This window comes from Rhincodon typus, chromosome 13, assembly GCF_021869965.1.
Source record: "Rhincodon typus isolate 14 chromosome 13, sRhiTyp1.1, whole genome shotgun sequence".
Classification (NCBI taxonomy): Eukaryota; Metazoa; Chordata; class Chondrichthyes; order Orectolobiformes; family Rhincodontidae; genus Rhincodon; species Rhincodon typus.
Genome location: NC_063344.1, coordinates 9,358,303 through 9,376,752, shown reverse-complemented (window position 1 = coordinate 9,376,752; position 18,450 = coordinate 9,358,303). Strand labels below are relative to the sequence as shown.

The window sequence follows — 18,450 nt, the reverse complement described above, 5'->3', positions numbered from 1 at the left end:
GGGTGAGCGTAGAATGTTTAACCCTCAGCCCTGCTGTAAATAACATCCGGACATTGGTCTTGAAATTCGAGCCTCTGATTCAGAGACAAAGGTGCTAACCAGCTAAACTTTCAAGAAAATAAGTGGGCACTATCCAGTAGTTCTTATGCAATTTCTAGCAGAGCTAGTGTTCCTTGTTTCTTGAATACCTGAATGAAACTGTGCACACCTCTATCATCTATTGAAAGAAGGGTATAGTACCACTGGAGACTAGGTAAAAAAGATAACTGAAATTTTAAATCAGGGAAAAATAAAAGGTTGCAGAAAAAAAAGAGTAATAAAGCAAAGAACTGCAGGTGCTGAAAATCTGAAGCAAAAACAGAAATTGCCAGAGAAACTCAGCAGGTTTGACAGCATCTGTGTAGAGAGAAAGCACAGTTAATGTTATGAGTCCAGCGACCTTTCTTCAGAACACTGATACTGCCAGACTTGTTGAGTTTCTCCAGCAATTTCTGTTCTTGTGAAGAAAAGTGAGGTTTGAGGGTCAGCCTGCTTTTGAAAATTGTGCAAGGGGCTTGACGGAAGTAATAATGTGAGCGCTGGGGCTGCGCAGCAGGTTCGGTTATCAGTCGTGGTTTGACCTGGTGAGAGGATGTTTCTGCTTATGGGAGAATTCAGAACCCAAGGCCAGAAATACAAGATACTGACAAATTAGTCCAGAAGTTGTAGGAGGAACTTAGGAGGAGATCCAATTTTCTTTTCTCAGAGGCTGGCTGGAAAATTGGACCTTACTACTGCATTGCGCTTAAACAGCAGGTGAACAGTGTGTTTGCCTTTAAGGAGTGCTGGATAAACAAATGAAGGCAATACCATGAGAAAGCTGTGGTGATGTGAACAGTCAGTGAGTATAATCTTGGAATAGTCACATTCAGCAGAATGTACATTCCACGCTGAGACACATTTTTAATCAGTAAGGGAATCAAGGGTTATGGGGAAAAGGCAGAAAACTGGAGTTGAGGATTATCAGAGCAGCCATGGTGTCACTGAATGATGCAGTAGATTCAATGGGCCGAATGACTTACTTGTGCTGCCTCCTAGAGATGTACAGCATGGAAACACACACTTCGTACAACTCATCCATGCAACCAGATACCCTAAATTAATCTAGTTCCATTCACCAGCATTTGGCCCATATCCCTCTAAACCTTTCTTATTCATGTACCCATCCAGATGCCTTTTAAATGCTGTAATTGTACCCACCTCCACCTCTTCCTCTGGCAGCTCGTTCTATACACGCACCACCCTCTGTGTGAAAAAGTTACCCCTCAGGTCCCTTTTAAATCTTTCCCCTGTCACCTTAAGCCTATACCATCTAGGTTTGGACTCCCCATAACCTGATAAAAAGACCATGGCTGTTCACCCTATCTGTGCCCGTCATGATTTTGTGAGCCTCTACATGGTCAACACTCAGCCTCAAAGGCCCAGGGAAAGAAGCCCCACAGCCTAATCAACCTCTCAGCCCCGGCAACATCCTTGTAAATCCTTTCTGCACCCTTTCAAGTTTGTCGACATCTTATGGTCTGATGGCTTATTGTTAGCGTGACTGTAATAATAAATTTCGTGCTGGTGACATATCAAAGATAGCGTAACTATTGCATTCCATGTGAAGCTGCTGGACTTTAAAGCCTTTTTGTTCTTCAGACGGCTGCAAGCGTTAATAAAAAACATTACCTTGCGAAGAACCAAAACCAGCAAGGTAAATGGCAAACCTGTAATCGAGCTCCCTGAGCGCACCGTTTTTGTGCAACATATAACCCTATCCGATGAAGAAAAGCAAATCTACGAGTCTGTGAAGAATGAAGGCCGGGCCATCATTGGCAGGTGAGACTCCAGAGAAACACCCAGTCTCCAGTTCAGAAGGTGGAGACTATACAACATTATCTCATTGTGCGTGGAACAAAATGTGACAATTTTATTATAAAACGGATGTTTTATTTGTGTAGTAGAGACAACTATGTGGGAGCCACAAAGAGGCAATTCAGTATGTAAAAAAGACCCAGTAATACTTGGAAATGAATGTGCTGGTTGCACTGGAGCACTGATCTAAAGTATACGAGACAAGAGGGACCAGTATGCGTCATTCACCAGTTTTACTGGTGTTTTCCTCCTGAGATTGTCCCTGAATAAGTGCCTTATGTTGATAGGTTTGATGGTGTGGTTTTGATTGCTTAATTATTTAATCAGAATGCTTAAATAGAAGATTGATTTTAATGGGCAGAAAACCATGGGTTTGAGGTCAGTCATTTCTCCGTATGGGTACTTGGCAGAGATAAACATTTCATCTTAAATTCTTTACTGAAGCTGGACTTTATATTTTTAAAGATGTGCTTCAGCTTCAGTGGCAGTGCTCATGGATTAAAAAAAAACCTCGCTGTCCAGCAATTGTCTGAAATTCTTTATCACTGTCTCTCTCGTTCTGTCCCGCTGTTCTCTCAGTGCCGTTTTGTTGAGCACTTTGGGAAGGCTGCAGTTTGGCAACTGTTTCGCCCTGCTTTAGTCTACAGAGACACAACGCTGACTGAACATGTCATTTTGCTGCTTTGAAACACACATGTCCACCATTTAACGCTTACCCCACGTTCCAACATTTTTCAGATATTTCAGTGAAGGATCCATTTTCACACATTATGCAGATGTCCTCGCCATCCTGGTCTGGCTGAGGCAGTTGTGTTGTCATCCTCGTCTGTTTGCAAATTCTTCAGCTGTGATGGGTTCCTCAGGTATGTCAGAGCCTCTGTCATTATCCTCGTATCAGTAAAACAGGAGATTGTTTGTTTGTTTCAGAAGCTTTCTATCCACGATAGAAGTTAATGAAATTGAAGGGATAGTGGCATTGTGAATACAAAATGGGCCAAGGGTTTTCCAGCTGTTGGATGGCGACTGTTTATAGTCGTGTGCCCCAGAGGTCTTTTGGAATGAGTGATTTATTGTCGCACATATCTAGGGAGATACAGTGACGAGTGTTTTGTCGCCACAATCCGATGCTATTTTAAGTTACAAAGGAATAAAAAGAAAGTACTTAAATAGAGCTCATCTTCGTCATCCCAAACATAGCTCCATGGGCGACACGGTGCCTCAGTGCTTAGCACTGCTGCCTCACAGCACCAGGGACGCAGGTTCTCCTTCTGAAAATTTTATTTGCATCCAAGCAACTTTGTGTTTCTTCAGTATGGGCATTTTCATTTGACACAACATTTCATTATTTTAAGGCATTTTCCAAATTCATTCATAACTCTGCTGTCGACAGAAAATATGAAACAAAGGATTAAAGTTTTGGGGATTGCTTTCTCATAAGACAATAAGGTCCCATAGAAGAGATTAGCACGTAAAAATTAAAGCGCGTGGGATTGGAGTGGTATCCTGACATAGATGGAGAACTGGTTGGTAGACAGGAAACGACGAGTAGGGATAAACAGGACTTTTTGCAAGTAGCAGGCAGCGGCTAGTGGGTTACCAGAGGGATCAGCACTTGGACCCCAGCTATTCACAATACATATTGATGACTTAAATGAGGGAACAAATTGTAATATCTCCAAGTTTGTAGATGAGACAAAGCTGATTGGGAGGGTGAACTGTGAGTCAGATGCAGAGATGCTTCATTGTGATTTAGACACATTGAGTGAGTGTACAAGTGCATGACAGATGAAGAATAATGTGGATAAATGTGAGGTTCTCTGTTACATTCCAAGAAGGAGCACAAGGCCAAGTGTTAAACGGTTGCTTTATTACAGAGATATTTGCTCTACAGGCGAAGTTAGACCAAGATGTTTCCCACCCAAAATGGCTGATAACATCATCATTACATCATGTGATCGGACTCAAATTGATAGTCCACCATACTTCCACCCTCGGGCAACTGTCTGTGTGGGGTTTGCACATTCTCCCCGTGTCTGCGTGGGTTTCCTCTGAGTGCTCCAGTTTCCTCCCGCAGCCCAAAGATGTGCAGGCTGGGTGGATTGGTTATGCTAAATTGCCCATAGTATCCAGGGATGTGTAGGTGGGTTAGCTATGGAAATGCAGGATTACAGGGATGGGGGGAATGGGTCCGGGTGGGATGCTCTTCAGAGGGTCGATGTGGACCTGTTGGGCTGAATGGCCTATTTACACACTGTCGGGATTCTACTCTATGGCTTCTGCAGTGTCTCTACAAGGAGTACAGCAACGATGACGCCAATGCCTCAGGAGTTCTTGGCTGATCATGCCACCACTGCCTTACTGACATCACCGGAAGCTCCAGCTTCGGGCCTACCAAAGCCGAGAGTCCCTGTTCCAGCCACCGAGACTGCCTCCGTCACCACCGCCAAGAGCCTTTTGTTAGGATTACACCGCTTTCACACATCTTACTGATCTGGATTTCAGAACGTAGCACAGAACTGTGAAATTTGCAGATGAGCAGAAACACTTGGAACAGTAGTCAACAGCAGTGAGAATTGCAGATTTCAGCATACAGACCAGTAAATTGGGCAGATATATAAATGGCAGATGAAATTTAACTGAAAATGTGAAATGCACTTTGCCTCTCTTCATCCTTCCAATGTGTAAGGATTACAATAACGGTACCTGGACTCAAAGGGTTCAGATCTGAGGAGGGATGAGACAAATTAGCCCTGTTTTTCTCTAGAATTTAGCAGGCTTAAGGGGTGGTCTGATCGAAGTCTTCAAGGTATTAACAGGAAAAGACAGGATAGGTAAAGATAAACTATTTCCACTGTTTGGGGCTGCTAGAACTAGGGGGCGTAGCCTGAGAATTAGGGCCAGACTGTTCAGGAGAGAGATTAGGAAGCATTTCTATACACAAAGGGTGGTAGATATTTGGAACTCTTCCACAAACAGGAGTGGATACTGGATAGTTTTAAATCTGAGTTAGATACAAGTCATTAAGGGATATGGGCCAAAGGATATGGAGTGAGATCACAGATCAGCCATGATCTCATTGAATGGTGGAACTGACTTGAGCAACTGAATGGCACACTCCTCTTCCTACGTATGGTACAATTTTTTAAAAGGGGTTGCGGAAACAGTGAGGCCTGGGGAGTTTGCAGGTAGAAATCCTTTTAAGGTAGATGAGAAAACAAATTGTGGTCTTGTGGTACATTGGGTAAGATCCCTGCCTCTGGACCAAAAGCTTCAGGTTCAAGACCCACTCCAGGACTCAATGGTCAAGGAAAGTGCATTTGTAATCTGGCCCAACAGGTGCTGTATCAACTTGTAAATCCTTTGAGTGTACACCAACGGCAGGAGGTAAGGATGGGAGATATTTCTGGCCAGCCATGTGGTGGAGGGTCACGAGATCCAACACCACTGGATTCTCAAACTTCAGGGAGTTAGTGAGCTGAGATTTCGGGGTTGCCAGCTCTGAGATGTCAGTGGCTGGACCTTCTTTTCCGAGTATTCCCTTGCCTCCCACCCACTCACCAAGGGGTCATGCCAAGATTCGAGCCTCAAAGTGGAGCCCCTTAGGAAAAGGTTTGGGAAGTACTACCCTAGGGTCCCGACCCAAAACGTCAGCTTTCCTGCTCCCCCTGATACTGCCTGGCCTGCTGTGTTCCAGCTCCAGCTCCATACTATGATATATCCTACAATCACCGTTCTTAACTTCAAGCTACAAGCGCGTGAAAGTATGTGTTGTCATGGCAATGGGAACTCCACATGAGGGCAAGTTCATCAGTGGCTGTTGGAGGGATAGGGGGGTCAAATTGGTACAGGCTGAGGGGCAGTCCCAATTCCATCTGGGGTACATCTGGGAATTGCTTCCTTGCCCTGCCCGTGGGTTGGAACAGCCTCTCGGTTAAGGACCCAGGAAGACTGAGAAGATGCTAGTCAGCCATGGCGTTAACGCCCCACTCCTGTTCCTAAGGTTGAATTGAAGAGATTTTTTTAATGAAAAAAACAGAATTTTGGGATCTATAAGTAGAAGCACAGAGTACAAAAAGCAGACTGTGATGGTAATCTTTTATGATGTCCTAATTAGACCCATTTTGAAGCTTTGGGTCCAGTTCTGTGTGCCATGCTTACAGAAGAATATCAGGGCCTCGGAGAGGTCAGGCAGCATCTACACAGAGAGAAGCAGAGTTAACGTTTCGAATCCAGTATGACTCCTTTTTGGAACTAGGGTGCAGAAAAAAAGTTATCATCTTTTGTGTTGTTGATAAAGGGGGAGGAGATGCAAGGCAAAGGGATGGTGAGAGTGCCTAGAGCAAAAGACATGGGGAATATTAATGGTACTATTAATCTAGATGAAGAATAGGTGCTAATGGTAGGTGTGAAGAGAAAACACATGCTAACACACGCATAGCAGAGGAGGAGGAGGAGGAGGTATGGGGTGTAATCAGAATGGAGGACAGTATACAATGGGTACAGGGGTTTGAGTTGAACTCCATGTTGAGTCCTGAAGGTTGTAAAGTACTGAAGTAGAAAATTAGATGCAATTTCTCCAGCTTTGCTGCAGCAGGCCTAGGACAGGAATGCTAGCATGAGAGTTAGATGATGTATTGAAGTAGAAAACAACTGGAAGGCCTGGCTCACAGTGAGGAGTAGTGCCACATACGGAGGATTGCAATCACGTGGAATAACTGAGCTTGTCGTTTTTTGAGCGAAGGAGATTATAGGTTTTATAGTGTTATTATAGATTTTAGATTATTCTCGATTTTATAGTATCATTCAAAGTGTTAGTAAGCAGAGGGTGGAAATTTGAAGAGTTCTGAGCCAAGATAAGGAGAATTTGTTTGGGGCATGATGAGTTTTCAGGATCTTGAATGTCTTGCCTGAAGGAATGGTGGAAACCAATCTACTTGTAACTTTCAAATGTGAATTACTTACTTGAAGGGGTGGAATTCCTCATGGGAGAGGAAATTCAGGGACTATCGCTTGGCCCTTTAAGAACTGATAGGGTATGACTAACCAAATGGTCTATGTGTGATGTTCTTTGACCATCGGGTGCCACATTTTACAGGCAAATTCACTGTGAAATGCCAGAAGACTTTGAAACTGCTGTCCCTATAAATATACAACAAAAAAAAATTTGCAAATGCAATAAATTTGAAACAACACCAGAAAATATCAGAAACATTCAATGGATCTGCCAGAATCTTTGGAGAGAATAAAGGAGCTTTATGCACATGCTGTTTGAGTTGCTGAGTGTTTCAGGCATTTCCTATTATGGTAGCAGTGTACTTTCATTAGACGAATAAAGATTCCATGGCAGTGTTTGTACATGAGCTGAGGATTCCAATTCTGACCAACCCCAATCAGCTGATTGTTCAGTCAAATACTGCTTGTGGGCTCCTGTTGTGTGCAACATGGTTGTTACATTTTCTACATCTGTAGGAAATGCTTTAGTATGTTTACAGACGGGGTGAAGAGCTATCTAAGTGTTACACAAGTCTTGATTTCTGTGCCGCAATCCTGATACAGATTGTTCCTCTGAGAAAATTGCAGCCCTACCAATGTTGATTTTATTTTTTAATTGCCACTGCTCGTCTTCAGGAATGGGTTCCCAATTAGTTATCCTTACCTTTTGCTAATGAAGCCACTAGGCAAATGAGTGTAATTTCTGGTCAAGTTCAGCTAATTCAACACAGACACAGAGACCTTGCTTGTCTGGGGTGCTCTGTCTTGTACTCACAAATAATACAGTGACGTAATTTTTTTTTCAAGCTGTTTCCCAAACCTCTTAAGAAAAGCAAGGAGAGAGTAGGTGACTGAAGCTGTGGTGGGATTTAAAGGGACTCTTGAAGGGAAACAGCCCGGCATCTATCTTTGGGGTGGGGTTTGAGAGTGTGGGACCTAGGCAACATTTTGATGCAGTCAGTGTGTGGTAAAAGGAGGGTGACGTGTGGTCTGGTTTTGGAGGAGGAAAGTCTAGAATTTTGGTGTGGCTGGGAAGGTCTAAAAATATTTTTAAAAAATATTGCTCGTGGGTGAGTGGACCTTGATGTGAGAGAATCCAGACAACAGACCTTTACTCATAGATTGGTTTAAAGTCTATGGGAGGTAGAGGGTAGGTTAGAGTAATTGATGCATTTACTTATCAATCGCAGAGATAAGAAACATCAGAGAATTCTGGAGATTTTCCTTTTAAAATGTAAAATAAATTTCAATATGCTATTGACTATGTAACTAGTTAATATAAAAAAGCAGGTCTGACAGCATCTATACAGAGAGAAACAGAGTTAACATTTTGAATCCGGTATGACTCCTTTTCGGAACTCGAGGGGGAGAAAAAAGTTATCTTCTTTTGTGTTGTTGAGAAGGGGGGAGGAGATGCAAGCAAAGTGATGGTGAGAGTGCCCAGGGGAAAGCAGGGGAGAGAAGAGAAGGAGGCGGTCAGGGCTATAATCAGAATAGAGGACAGTGTACAGTGGGTACATGGGCTGGAGTAGTTGAACTCCATGTTGAGTCCTGAAGGTTGTAAAGTGCCTAAGTAGAAAGTTAGATGCTATTTCTCCAGCTTCACTGCAGCAGGCCTAGGACAAGAATGTTAGCATGAGAGTTAGATGGTGCATTGAACGAGAAAACAGTTGGAAGGCCTGGCTCACAGTGAGGAGGACAGGGCAGCAGAACACCCCGAGCTGCAAGTTCCCCTCCAGGTCACTCACCATCCTGACTTGGAAATATACCGCGGTTCCTTCACTGTTGCTGGGTCAAGATCTTTGAATTCCCTCCTGAACGGCATTGTGTGGGTCAGTCCACAGCAAATGGACTGCAGTGGTTCAAGAAGGCAGCTCACCCCCACCTTTTAGGGCGACTAGGGACGGGCAGTAGATACTGGCCCAGCCAACAGCATCTACATCCCATGAGTGAATACAGATAAATAGTAACCAAATTAAATGCTGATCCAAACAAGACCATTTTGTAAACTGATCAAAAGCTTATAGCAACTGGCTGTGCTGAGATGGAAAAAGTGAGCTGTCTGATTGCGCAGATGATTTAATTTGGGATGGTAGGCCATTCCGTTCATAGATCAAGGAGAGTTTCTGCCCCATTGTGTCTGTGTGTGTCTCTCTTTTTCTCTCTCTCTCATTTTATTTCTTTCTCTCTAGACAATGCCACACCTGATGAACTGCGGGAGAAACTGCTGAACAAGATGAAACTGGTTTTGAGTTGTGGCTCTGATGAAGAGTGTGCCATCTGCCTGGAATCACTGACCTTTCCTGTGATTACCCACTGTGCCCACGTTTACTGCAGACCGTGTATCTGCCAGGTCATTCAGAGTGAGCAGGTCAGTTACACAGACTTGTCTTTCGTTCCTGAATTTCAAAGGTTTCTGTGAATGTTTGTGTTGACCTCAGGGTTTGGAATTTGTTTTGGAGATCCTCTTGATTGGCTGTTTGGAATCCCTGTGAAATCTCCATTCATATGCGTATCTGCAGAGGTTTGTTTGAGTTTTTTTAATTCATTCGCAGGATAAGGGCATCACTGGCTAGGACAGCATTTATTGCCCATCCCTCATTGACAAGAGTCAACCACATTGCTGTGGGTCTGGAGTCACATGTAGTCCAGACCAGGTAAGGATGGCAGTTTGCTTCCTTAAAGGACATTAGTGAACCAGATGAGTTTTTCCGACAATCGACAGTGGATTCATGGTCATCATTAATTCCAGATTTTAATGAATACAAAGTCCACTATCTGCCGCGGCGGGATTTGAACCTGGATCCCCAGAACATTACCTGGGTCTCTGGATTAACAGTCTAGTGATAATTCCACTAGTTGTCTTCCCCTGAGTGTTATCTGCATAAGGCTTGGCTGTTTTGATGCTGCTTTTTCACAGCTTTGCACATAGTAGTTCTGTTTCATACTGGTACTAAATAAAGTTGTCGTATGTTCCCTTTTTTATTTGTCCCTGAGTTAGGTGGTTGTTTCTGACATTACGGATATGATGGGTCGAAGGGTCTTTCTCTGTGCTGTAGATCTCCATGACTTTAAAACTGCTCAAGCGTTTGCTTCTGCGGTTCACCATAAAAACCTTAAAAGGCTTAACAAATTTTCATTAAAACTCTGCACAGGGAGCTGTATGTGAGGCTGCTCCAACTTTGCTCTGTGTGTTAGAAAGGCCTTACTAGTGAACTGTACGCTCGCCAAAGAATTTATATTGTAGTGTTCATGCTGCAATATTAAAAAAGTGATAGTCTTGATGCGTCTGGCTTAAAAATTTTCTCAGATGTTGATGTGTGCCACAAGAAGAAGACAAGAGATTTGTCTACAGCATGGAAAAGGACCTTTCAGCCCCACGCGTCCATGTCAGTTCTCAGGATTGTATCCTTTCTTATTCCATTTTCCAGTATTTGGCCCATAGCCTTGTTTCAGATACTGATCTAAATACTTTTGAATGTTTTGAGGGTTATCGCCTCAACCACCCTTTTTAAGCAATGAGTTCCAGAGACGCCACACCCCCATCCTCTGGGGAACTTGTTTTGCTTTATATCCTTTCTGTCAACCCACTCCATACCTTGAAATTGTGCCCATTGGTTATTGAGCCCTCTACTAAGAGGAGAGGTTTCTCCATCTCCCTACCCTGTTTATGCCCTCAGAACTTTGTACACCTCAATCAGATCCCAACCTCCCCCCACCCTGTCTAAGCCTTTTCTCTGCTCTGAGGAGAACAGCCCCAGTCTTGAGTGACATTGACCAAAAAGGGAAGTGTAGCAAACTTTTTATTAAATAGGAGGAGCAATCCAGTTGATAAATATTCCAGATAAACAAGAGGTTACGCATAACTGCAGTAAACCCTGAGCAAGTGGAACTTTTGAGACATCAACTTCCCTCAAAAAAAACTATGTGAAAACATCAACATACCTCCTAAAAACAATGTTAAAAACACACAGGAAGTAACAGAAACGTAATACAGGGGTAGACATGTCTCTGTTATACTTTATTTACAGCATAAACACTTGGACATTTGCGGTCAATCGCGGTATTTGAAGTGTATAATTTTGACGGTGCGCTGGTTGATAAGATGGTAGTTAACACAAAGATTGGGTTCTTAAACGGCAATGTTGACCCAATCATTAAACACTGGAGTGTGCGCTGTGTTGTCCTGTTGCTTCTGCTCTCCGGTGTAAATGATGAATTTTAGGGCAGTTTATAGCTTTGGTGAAAGCCGTTTATCAGTGTAAGGATGACAGCTTTGACTCCTGTGTGTAAATTAAGTGTGTCTGATCTTTGGCAATGTCCTGTTATATTTGCCTCCTGATTTGTTTTTGTTGTCGGCGCTAGCCCACTGCCAGGTGTCCCTTGTGCAGGGCAGAGATCCGAGTCGAACAGCTGGTGGAATGCCCCCCTGAAGAGACAGACGTCACGGCACCTGACAAATCCCAGCAGGTCTGGGTCTCCAGTTCAAAGGTCAGCCAGCAGCCCTTGTTTCTTAAAAAGCCTCTCCATTTGTGGGCAGGAGAAACACAGACATCAGGGAAGGGGAGATTCTGTGAGAGCACGGATATTATCCGTGGAATGTCAGCCTGCAGACATTTGCAAAAACCAGCAGCTGCAACATGTGTGGGCAGTCTGTATCCATTCAGGAGTAAAGGAGGGATTGAATTGCTTACGGTTAGCTTCAAAGTGACCAGCCACGAGAGAGGACTTTTCTTTCAGGTCACTTTTTTTAAAGGGAGGAGGGGACTTGATTCCACCCAAACAGGGTGAAATTTTACAGTTACAGCTGAGTTTCTAAGTTTTATTCAAAACATAGAAGGCAGGAAATGCCTGCAGTGTTTTGAGTCATGTACTAACTTTGATATAATTGCATAACTCATTTTATGGGTTCAGAGGAGATTTACCAGGTTGTTGCTGGGTATAGAAGGTTTGAGTTATAAAGAAAGGCTGGATAGGCTGGGACTCTTTTTTTTTCACTGTAGCATAGGAGGTTGGGAGGTGACCTTATAGAAAATTATAAAATCATGAGGGGTATGGATGGGGTTAATGGTGTTAATGGTAGGTGTCTTTTCCCTAGGATTGGGGGTTTCAAGACTATGGGATGTATTTTCAAAGAGATTTTAAAAGAAAGACATGGGGGCAGTTTTTTTTACACAGAGGGTTGTTCTTGTGTGGAATGAACTTCCCGAGAAAGTGGTGGGTGTAGGCACAATTGCAATGATTAAAAGACACTTGGATAAGTACATGAAAAGGAAGGGTTTGAAGGGATATGGGCCAGGAGCAGGCAGGTGGGACCAGTTTAGTTTGAGATTATGTTCGGCATAAGGGTCTGTTTCCGCACTGTATGACTCTATGACTGGTACTTGCCCACTCTTAAGATTCAGCCGATTTAGGTTTGTGGGAACTAAATGGAAATTTCTGAAGAAAATTGCACACCAAACATTTTGCTTTATATTTGGAAGCCAGGTTTTATCCCCCAGTTGCTCATTGTTCTGCGTTGGGAGCAGAGAGCGATTGGAAGAAAAGAAACTCTTTCCATTTATTGTATTCTCTCCATTGCTTTTACTTCATCTATTTTGATAATTGAAGAAAGGTTATGAATTACAGGCATGAAATTGCCAGAAAAAGCAGCAAGCCTGAGGATTGGCAGCATTTTAGCATTTAAAGAGGATGAAAAGTTTGATAAAGAATGTGAAAATAGAATATGAGAGTTAAATTGTGAAGAGTGTAAAAACCATTACCACTTTTATAAATATGTAAAGAGAAAAAGATTACTGAAGACAAGTGTCAGAAGTTGGGGAAATGATAATGGGGAACAAAGAAATAAAAGAATTGAACCCATACTTTAGTTCTGTCATCACAGAAGGCAGCACCTCCGAAATGTTAGGGAACCAAGAATCTTGTGCGAACGGAGAATTGAAGGAAATCAGGGTGAGTAAGAAAACAGTGCAAAGGAAAGTAATGGGTTAAAGGCTGACCAATCAACAGGGCCTGACAATCTAAATCCCCAGAGTACTAAAGCATGTGACCCTGGCAATATTGGATGCATTTTTGGTCATTTTTCAAAATTCTACAGACTCTGGAGAAGCTCCTACAGATTGCAAGGTGGTAAATGTAACCTCACTAGTTTAAAAAAAAAAAAAAACGAGTAAGCGAGAGAAAATCGGAGAATTACAGGCCAGTTAGTCTGACATCAGTAGCGGGAAACGTGTGGGAGTCCATTCTAAAAGACGTGATTGCAGAACTTTGGAAAGCGTGAACTAAATTGGACAAAGCCAGCATGAGTTCATGAAAAGCAACTCGTGTGTGACAAATCTACGAGAGTTTTTTGAGGATGTAACTAGTAGAATGGATAAGGGAGAACCAGTGGGTGAGATGTATTTGGATTTTCAGAAAGCTTTTGATAAGATCCCTCATGAATGGGTGGTTAGTGGGCAGAATTAAAGCACATATGATGGGGTGGGAAGTAATATTGTTGAGAATTGGGTGACAGAAAGGAAACAGAGTGGGAATAAATGGGTCAGTTTTCTGGTGGCTGAAAGTGATTAACGGTGATCCACAGGGACTAGTGATTGAGTCCCAGCTATTCAGCTTTTATATAAATGATCTGGATAAGGGAACCAAATGCAACATTTCTAAAACAAAAACAGAAATTGCTGGAGAAAGTCAGCAAGTCTGGCAGCATCTGTGGAAGAGACAAACAGAGTTAATATTTTGGGCGCAGTGACCCTTCTTCAGAACATTTCTAAGTTTGCTTATGAGACAGAACTTACGAGTTGTGAGGAGAATGCAAAGGGGGCTTCAACTTAGACAAGCTGAGTGAGTGGGCAAACTCATGGCAGATACACTCCAGTGTAGCTAAATATGGTGTTATACATCTTGGTGTAAAAAACAGAGGCAGAACGTTATTTATTGGGAAATGTAGATATACAGAAGGTTCTGGGTGTCCTTGTACAATAGTCAATGAAAGTAGACAGGCATGTGCAACAAGCACAAAAAGTTGCTGGAAAAGCTCAGCAGGTCTGGCAGCATCTGTGAAGAAAAAATCAGAGTTAACGTTTCGGGTCCGGTGACCCTTCCTCAGAACTGGTAAAATCCACATTTAGGCCAAAATCTCCCCACCCCCGGCCTCATCCCCTGTCCAACCCTCCCTCTCGTCCCCACCTCCTTGACGTGACACAACCTGTCCATCTTCTCTCCCACCTATCCGCTCCTCCCACCTCACTGACCAATCCCCACCACTCACTACCTGCACTCACCTATCACCGTCCCACCTACCTTCCCCAGCCACACCCCTCCTCTATGTATTTATTTTTGAGCTCCCCGCCCCTCCCCATTTCTGAAGAAGGGTCCCGACTCAAAACGTCAACTTGCCCGCTCCTCAGATGCTGCCTGGCCTGCTGTGTTCCTCCAGCTCCACACTGTGTTATCTCTGGTATATTGGAATTCATTACAAGAGGATTTGAGTTCCAAAGTCTTACAGCAATTAAACAGGGCCTTGGTGAGACCACATCTGGAATAATGCATGTAGTTTTGTTCATCCTCCTTAAGATGTACTTGGCATAGCGGGACTGCAGCAGAGGTTCGCTAGGCTGATACTGGCAATGGGCAAGACTGTCCTATGAGGAGAGATTAGCTTGAATGGGCTTGTATTCTTCTTTGTTTGTGAAGGTTAGTGGGTTGTTGGGGAATGGAAATACTGAATCACTGATCCTGCAGTAACTGTTCATAATAAGACTTAGTTTGAGTTAAATCTGAAAGGCCCAATGATCGTAGAATCATAAAGCAAACAGGAGGCCATTCCACCCATAGTGCCTGTGCTTAATCTTTACAAAAGCTGTCCCTTTGGTTCCATTGCCCTGCCGTTGTCCCATAGCCTTGTAAATCTTTCTGCTTTTGCGTATATATTCATTTTCTGCTGGCAAGTTACTACCAAATCCTTCAATATTCTGCCAGGCAGTTCATTCCAACTTGCATACAAAAACTGCGTTTGGAAAAAAAAACTCTCTCGTCGCCCCTCTGATTATTTTGACGAGTAGCTTGGATCTCTGTCTCCTGTTCCCTGATTCTTCTGCCAGTGGAACATTCTTTGTTAACTGTCCTATTGAAAACCCTGATACTTCTGCAGGTTGCCCCTTTGCCTTCTCTGCAGTAAAGAGACCAATCCGTTTATGTACTATCTCTACATAACATGAGGAAGTGCAGAATGGCATTGATAACAAAGTAGCACAGATTGTTACAAGACATAGGAGTAGAAGTAGGCCATTCAGCCCATCAAGTCTGCTCTGCTGTTCAGTGAGGTCATGGCTGATCTGATCATCTTCGACGTCACTTCCCTGCCTTTCCCCAATAACCCTTGATTCCCTTTCTGACCAAAAATCTGTCTGTCTCCGTCTTGAATATACTGAATGACCCAACCCCTACAGCCCTCTGCAGTAAAGGATTCACTACACTCCGAGAGACAAAATTCCTCTTCATCTCTGTTAAATGTGTAACGCCATATTCTGAGATTATGCCCTCTGGTCCTAAACTCTCAAACAAGGGGAAACACCCTTCCTGTTAAGTCTCTAAGAATCTTGTATGTTTCAATAATGTTGCTTCTCCTTGTATATTTCATTGAGTACAGGCTCAACCTACTCCACCTCTCTGCAAAGGACAGTCCCTCCACACCTGGGATCAGCCTAGTGAACCTTCTGTGGACTGCCTCCAACGCCAGTATGGCCTTTCTTAGATAAGGGAACCAAACTGTACAGTGTTTCTGCTGTAGTCTGACTAGTGTTTTGTATAGTTGAAGCTACACCCTTTATTTCACTGTAAGGTATATAAAAGTAACTGGAACAGATGAAATATCTGGCCCTGCCTCACCAAGTGCTTGCTGAGTTAGCCTACAAGAAGGAACAAGTGTGAAAGGTGCAAATATCTATTTCAGAAGAAAAAGGGACACTATTATGACGCCTCCATGACGTTGTGTATAGATAGGTACTGTACATGAACTTAAATAGTACTTTTATTATAATCAAATGTTCCAAGCATTTCCAGAACTGTTTAAAAACAAGCTGCATATGACAAAAGATGGCCAAAGGAGTAGGTTTTATGGAATGTCTTACTGAGGATAGAAAGGAAGAGAGACTTGGTGTGGGTGTTCCAGAACTTGGAGCCTCAGCTCCTGAAAAGGAACTGATTGATTACTTATGATTGAAATCAGGGATGCTCACGAGGCCAGAGTTAGATAAGTGCAAATAATGCAAAGGTTCATTGGGCCGGAGGAGATCATAGGTAAGAAATATCCCACGTTTGGAAAAACTTGAAAGCAAGGCTGAGCCTTTTTTTTAAAATTTGAGGCATTGTTTGAACGGGAAGCAGTGGAGGTGAGCAAGGCACAGGATGATGGGTAAATAGGACTTGGTGAGATTGAGACCACAAACAGTAGAGTTTTAGTTGACATGAAGCTTAGGGGGTTGACTGTGGGAGACCATCCAAGATTATCTTGGATTAATTAAATTTAGAGGCTTTTGGAAAAAAAAGGGTGAGATTAGTATGTTAGGAAGCAGAGGAGGAATTAGCCAAGATACCAATAACTCGTCTTCGTGACATCATAGTGATGCGTCAGCTGGTCACCTTGAGATCAAACGTGGCACCGGAGTGACAACAGTCTGATTCAGCCTCAAATTATTACCCTGCAGAGGAATGGTGTCAGGAGCTAGGGAATAGAGTTTCCAGCAGGTCCAAAGCCAATGGCTTTGGCCTTCCCAATATTTAGTCGGAAATGTTTCCTCATACAGTACTAGATGTCAGTCAAGCATTCTGCTAATTTAAAACAGTGAAAGAGTTGATAGACATGATGATGAGGCAGGTCTGGGTGCTGTCATTGTACACTTGGAAACTCTACTGTGTTCTTAGATGATATCTCTGAGGGACAGCACACAGATGAGAAATTGTAAGGGGCTCAAGGAGAGCAGTTGGGGGATACCAGCAATAGTGGTGCAGGAACAAGAAGACAAGCTGTTGCAAGCAATGCACTGATCACAGTAAAACCAGAGAAGAATGGAACTTGTGGGTGCCATTTTGTTTTGATTAATTCATGGGACATGGGCATCACTGACTGGGTCAGCATTTACTGTCAGTCTCTAGTTGCCCATGAGGAGGCGGTGATGAGCTGTCATCTTGAACTGCTACAGCCTATTTGGTGTACGTGAACCCACACAGCTGTTGGGATGTGAACATTTAGATATGTGGCAATTAAAAGGAGGTGCTGCTCCGAAAGCGCACAATCTGTACATCTTTAGGAACGTATCTCAACCAGCCAGCTGCTACTGACCTATATAATGTTGCCGTGTGTAATTACAGGTCGACGCCTTGATGCATTCTTTGATTGAGCTTCGAAAGCAGGATCCCACCGTCAAGAGTTTAGTAGTCTCTCAGTTCACAGCTTTTCTTACTCTTATAGAAACTCCACTCCGGTAGGTACAGACCCACGTATGTTCCATGTTTATTTTCTCCTTGTGTTTCCTTGAATTGAAGCTGCTGGTATTGGGAAGTCAGGTGGCCTAGCACTGAAGGATAGATTCCCTAGTTACTCAGTAATCATGAATACTGCAGTTTTAATAAATGAAAGTGTTGGAAGAGATGCTAACACTTACGGAAAGGCAGGTGAATAGCCCATTGCAGCTCAATGAGAAGTAAAAATCCCAAACAGTAAATGGCATGGCACCCGGAATGAATAGGTGGGGCAAGTGAAATTGTCAGTTTCTAGTTGCCCATGAGGGGGCGGTGATGAGCTGTCATCTTGAACTGCTGAAGCCTATTTGGTGTAAGTGAACCCACAAAGCTGTTGGGATATGAACGTTCAGATATGTGGCAGTTAAAATGCCTTGCCCAGCAACAATGTCTTGGTGATTGTTTTATGAGCAGCTTCGTTCTTCATGTAGGGCTGTGTTCTTAAGCATGCCACATGTCAAAACCAACTGGGATAATCACTGTACATTCTTGTTGCCTTTGGCTCCATTTCAGGAAGTTTAGTTGGGTGCTGAGCCATGTACAGTAGAGGTTTGTGTCTTGCTTAAACATTTCTGAAGACTTCAGTGACTCTACAAATCGGAGCCCAGATTGGTGCCTGGTTTTATGGATAAACTTCTCAGATTAGTGCTTCCCAACTGTTTTCTTTCCCGTTGTGACCTCAGTTTAAGGTTTGGAAATGGGCTCTACCCAAGGGTGGGGGGGGATCGTGGGCAGGGGGTGGGAGAAAGGTGGGAAGGGGGAGAGGGGCAAGTAATGACCTGTGAGAGTGGAGCATAGAGCTGGTTGGGGAGGGGGCTGTTTCGACACAAGGGTCTTCAAGCAAAGAACACGTACATTGTAACTGGGAGTTTCACATTGTAGCAATCAGAGGGATGCCTGCTTTGAGCGGAGGGGGGAATGAAAGGTGTTAGAAGGGAAGGGATGTTGCTTTGAAAGGAGGGGGGGAAGGGTTGGGAGAAAAGGGAGAATGGATTAGTAGGGGAGGGAGAGGTAGTAGGTAGGGGCATGTAGGGGAGGGAGAGG

The 18,450-nt window shown here is 43.4% G+C and overlaps 1 protein-coding gene across 1 annotated transcript in view; it reads left to right on the top strand.

Moving 5' to 3' along the window:
- hltf (helicase-like transcription factor) overlaps positions 1-18,450 on the top strand; it is a 78,880-nt gene that overhangs the window by 45,562 nt on the left and 14,868 nt on the right. Inside the window, exons 16-20 of the mRNA XM_048604496.1 lie at positions 1,681-1,860; positions 2,635-2,759; positions 9,081-9,259; positions 11,254-11,379; positions 17,257-17,369. Of these exons, the coding sequence (XP_048460453.1) occupies positions 1,681-1,860; positions 2,635-2,759; positions 9,081-9,259; positions 11,254-11,379; positions 17,257-17,369 (723 nt within the window). The remainder of the gene's footprint in view (positions 1-1,680; positions 1,861-2,634; positions 2,760-9,080; positions 9,260-11,253; positions 11,380-17,256; positions 17,370-18,450) is intronic.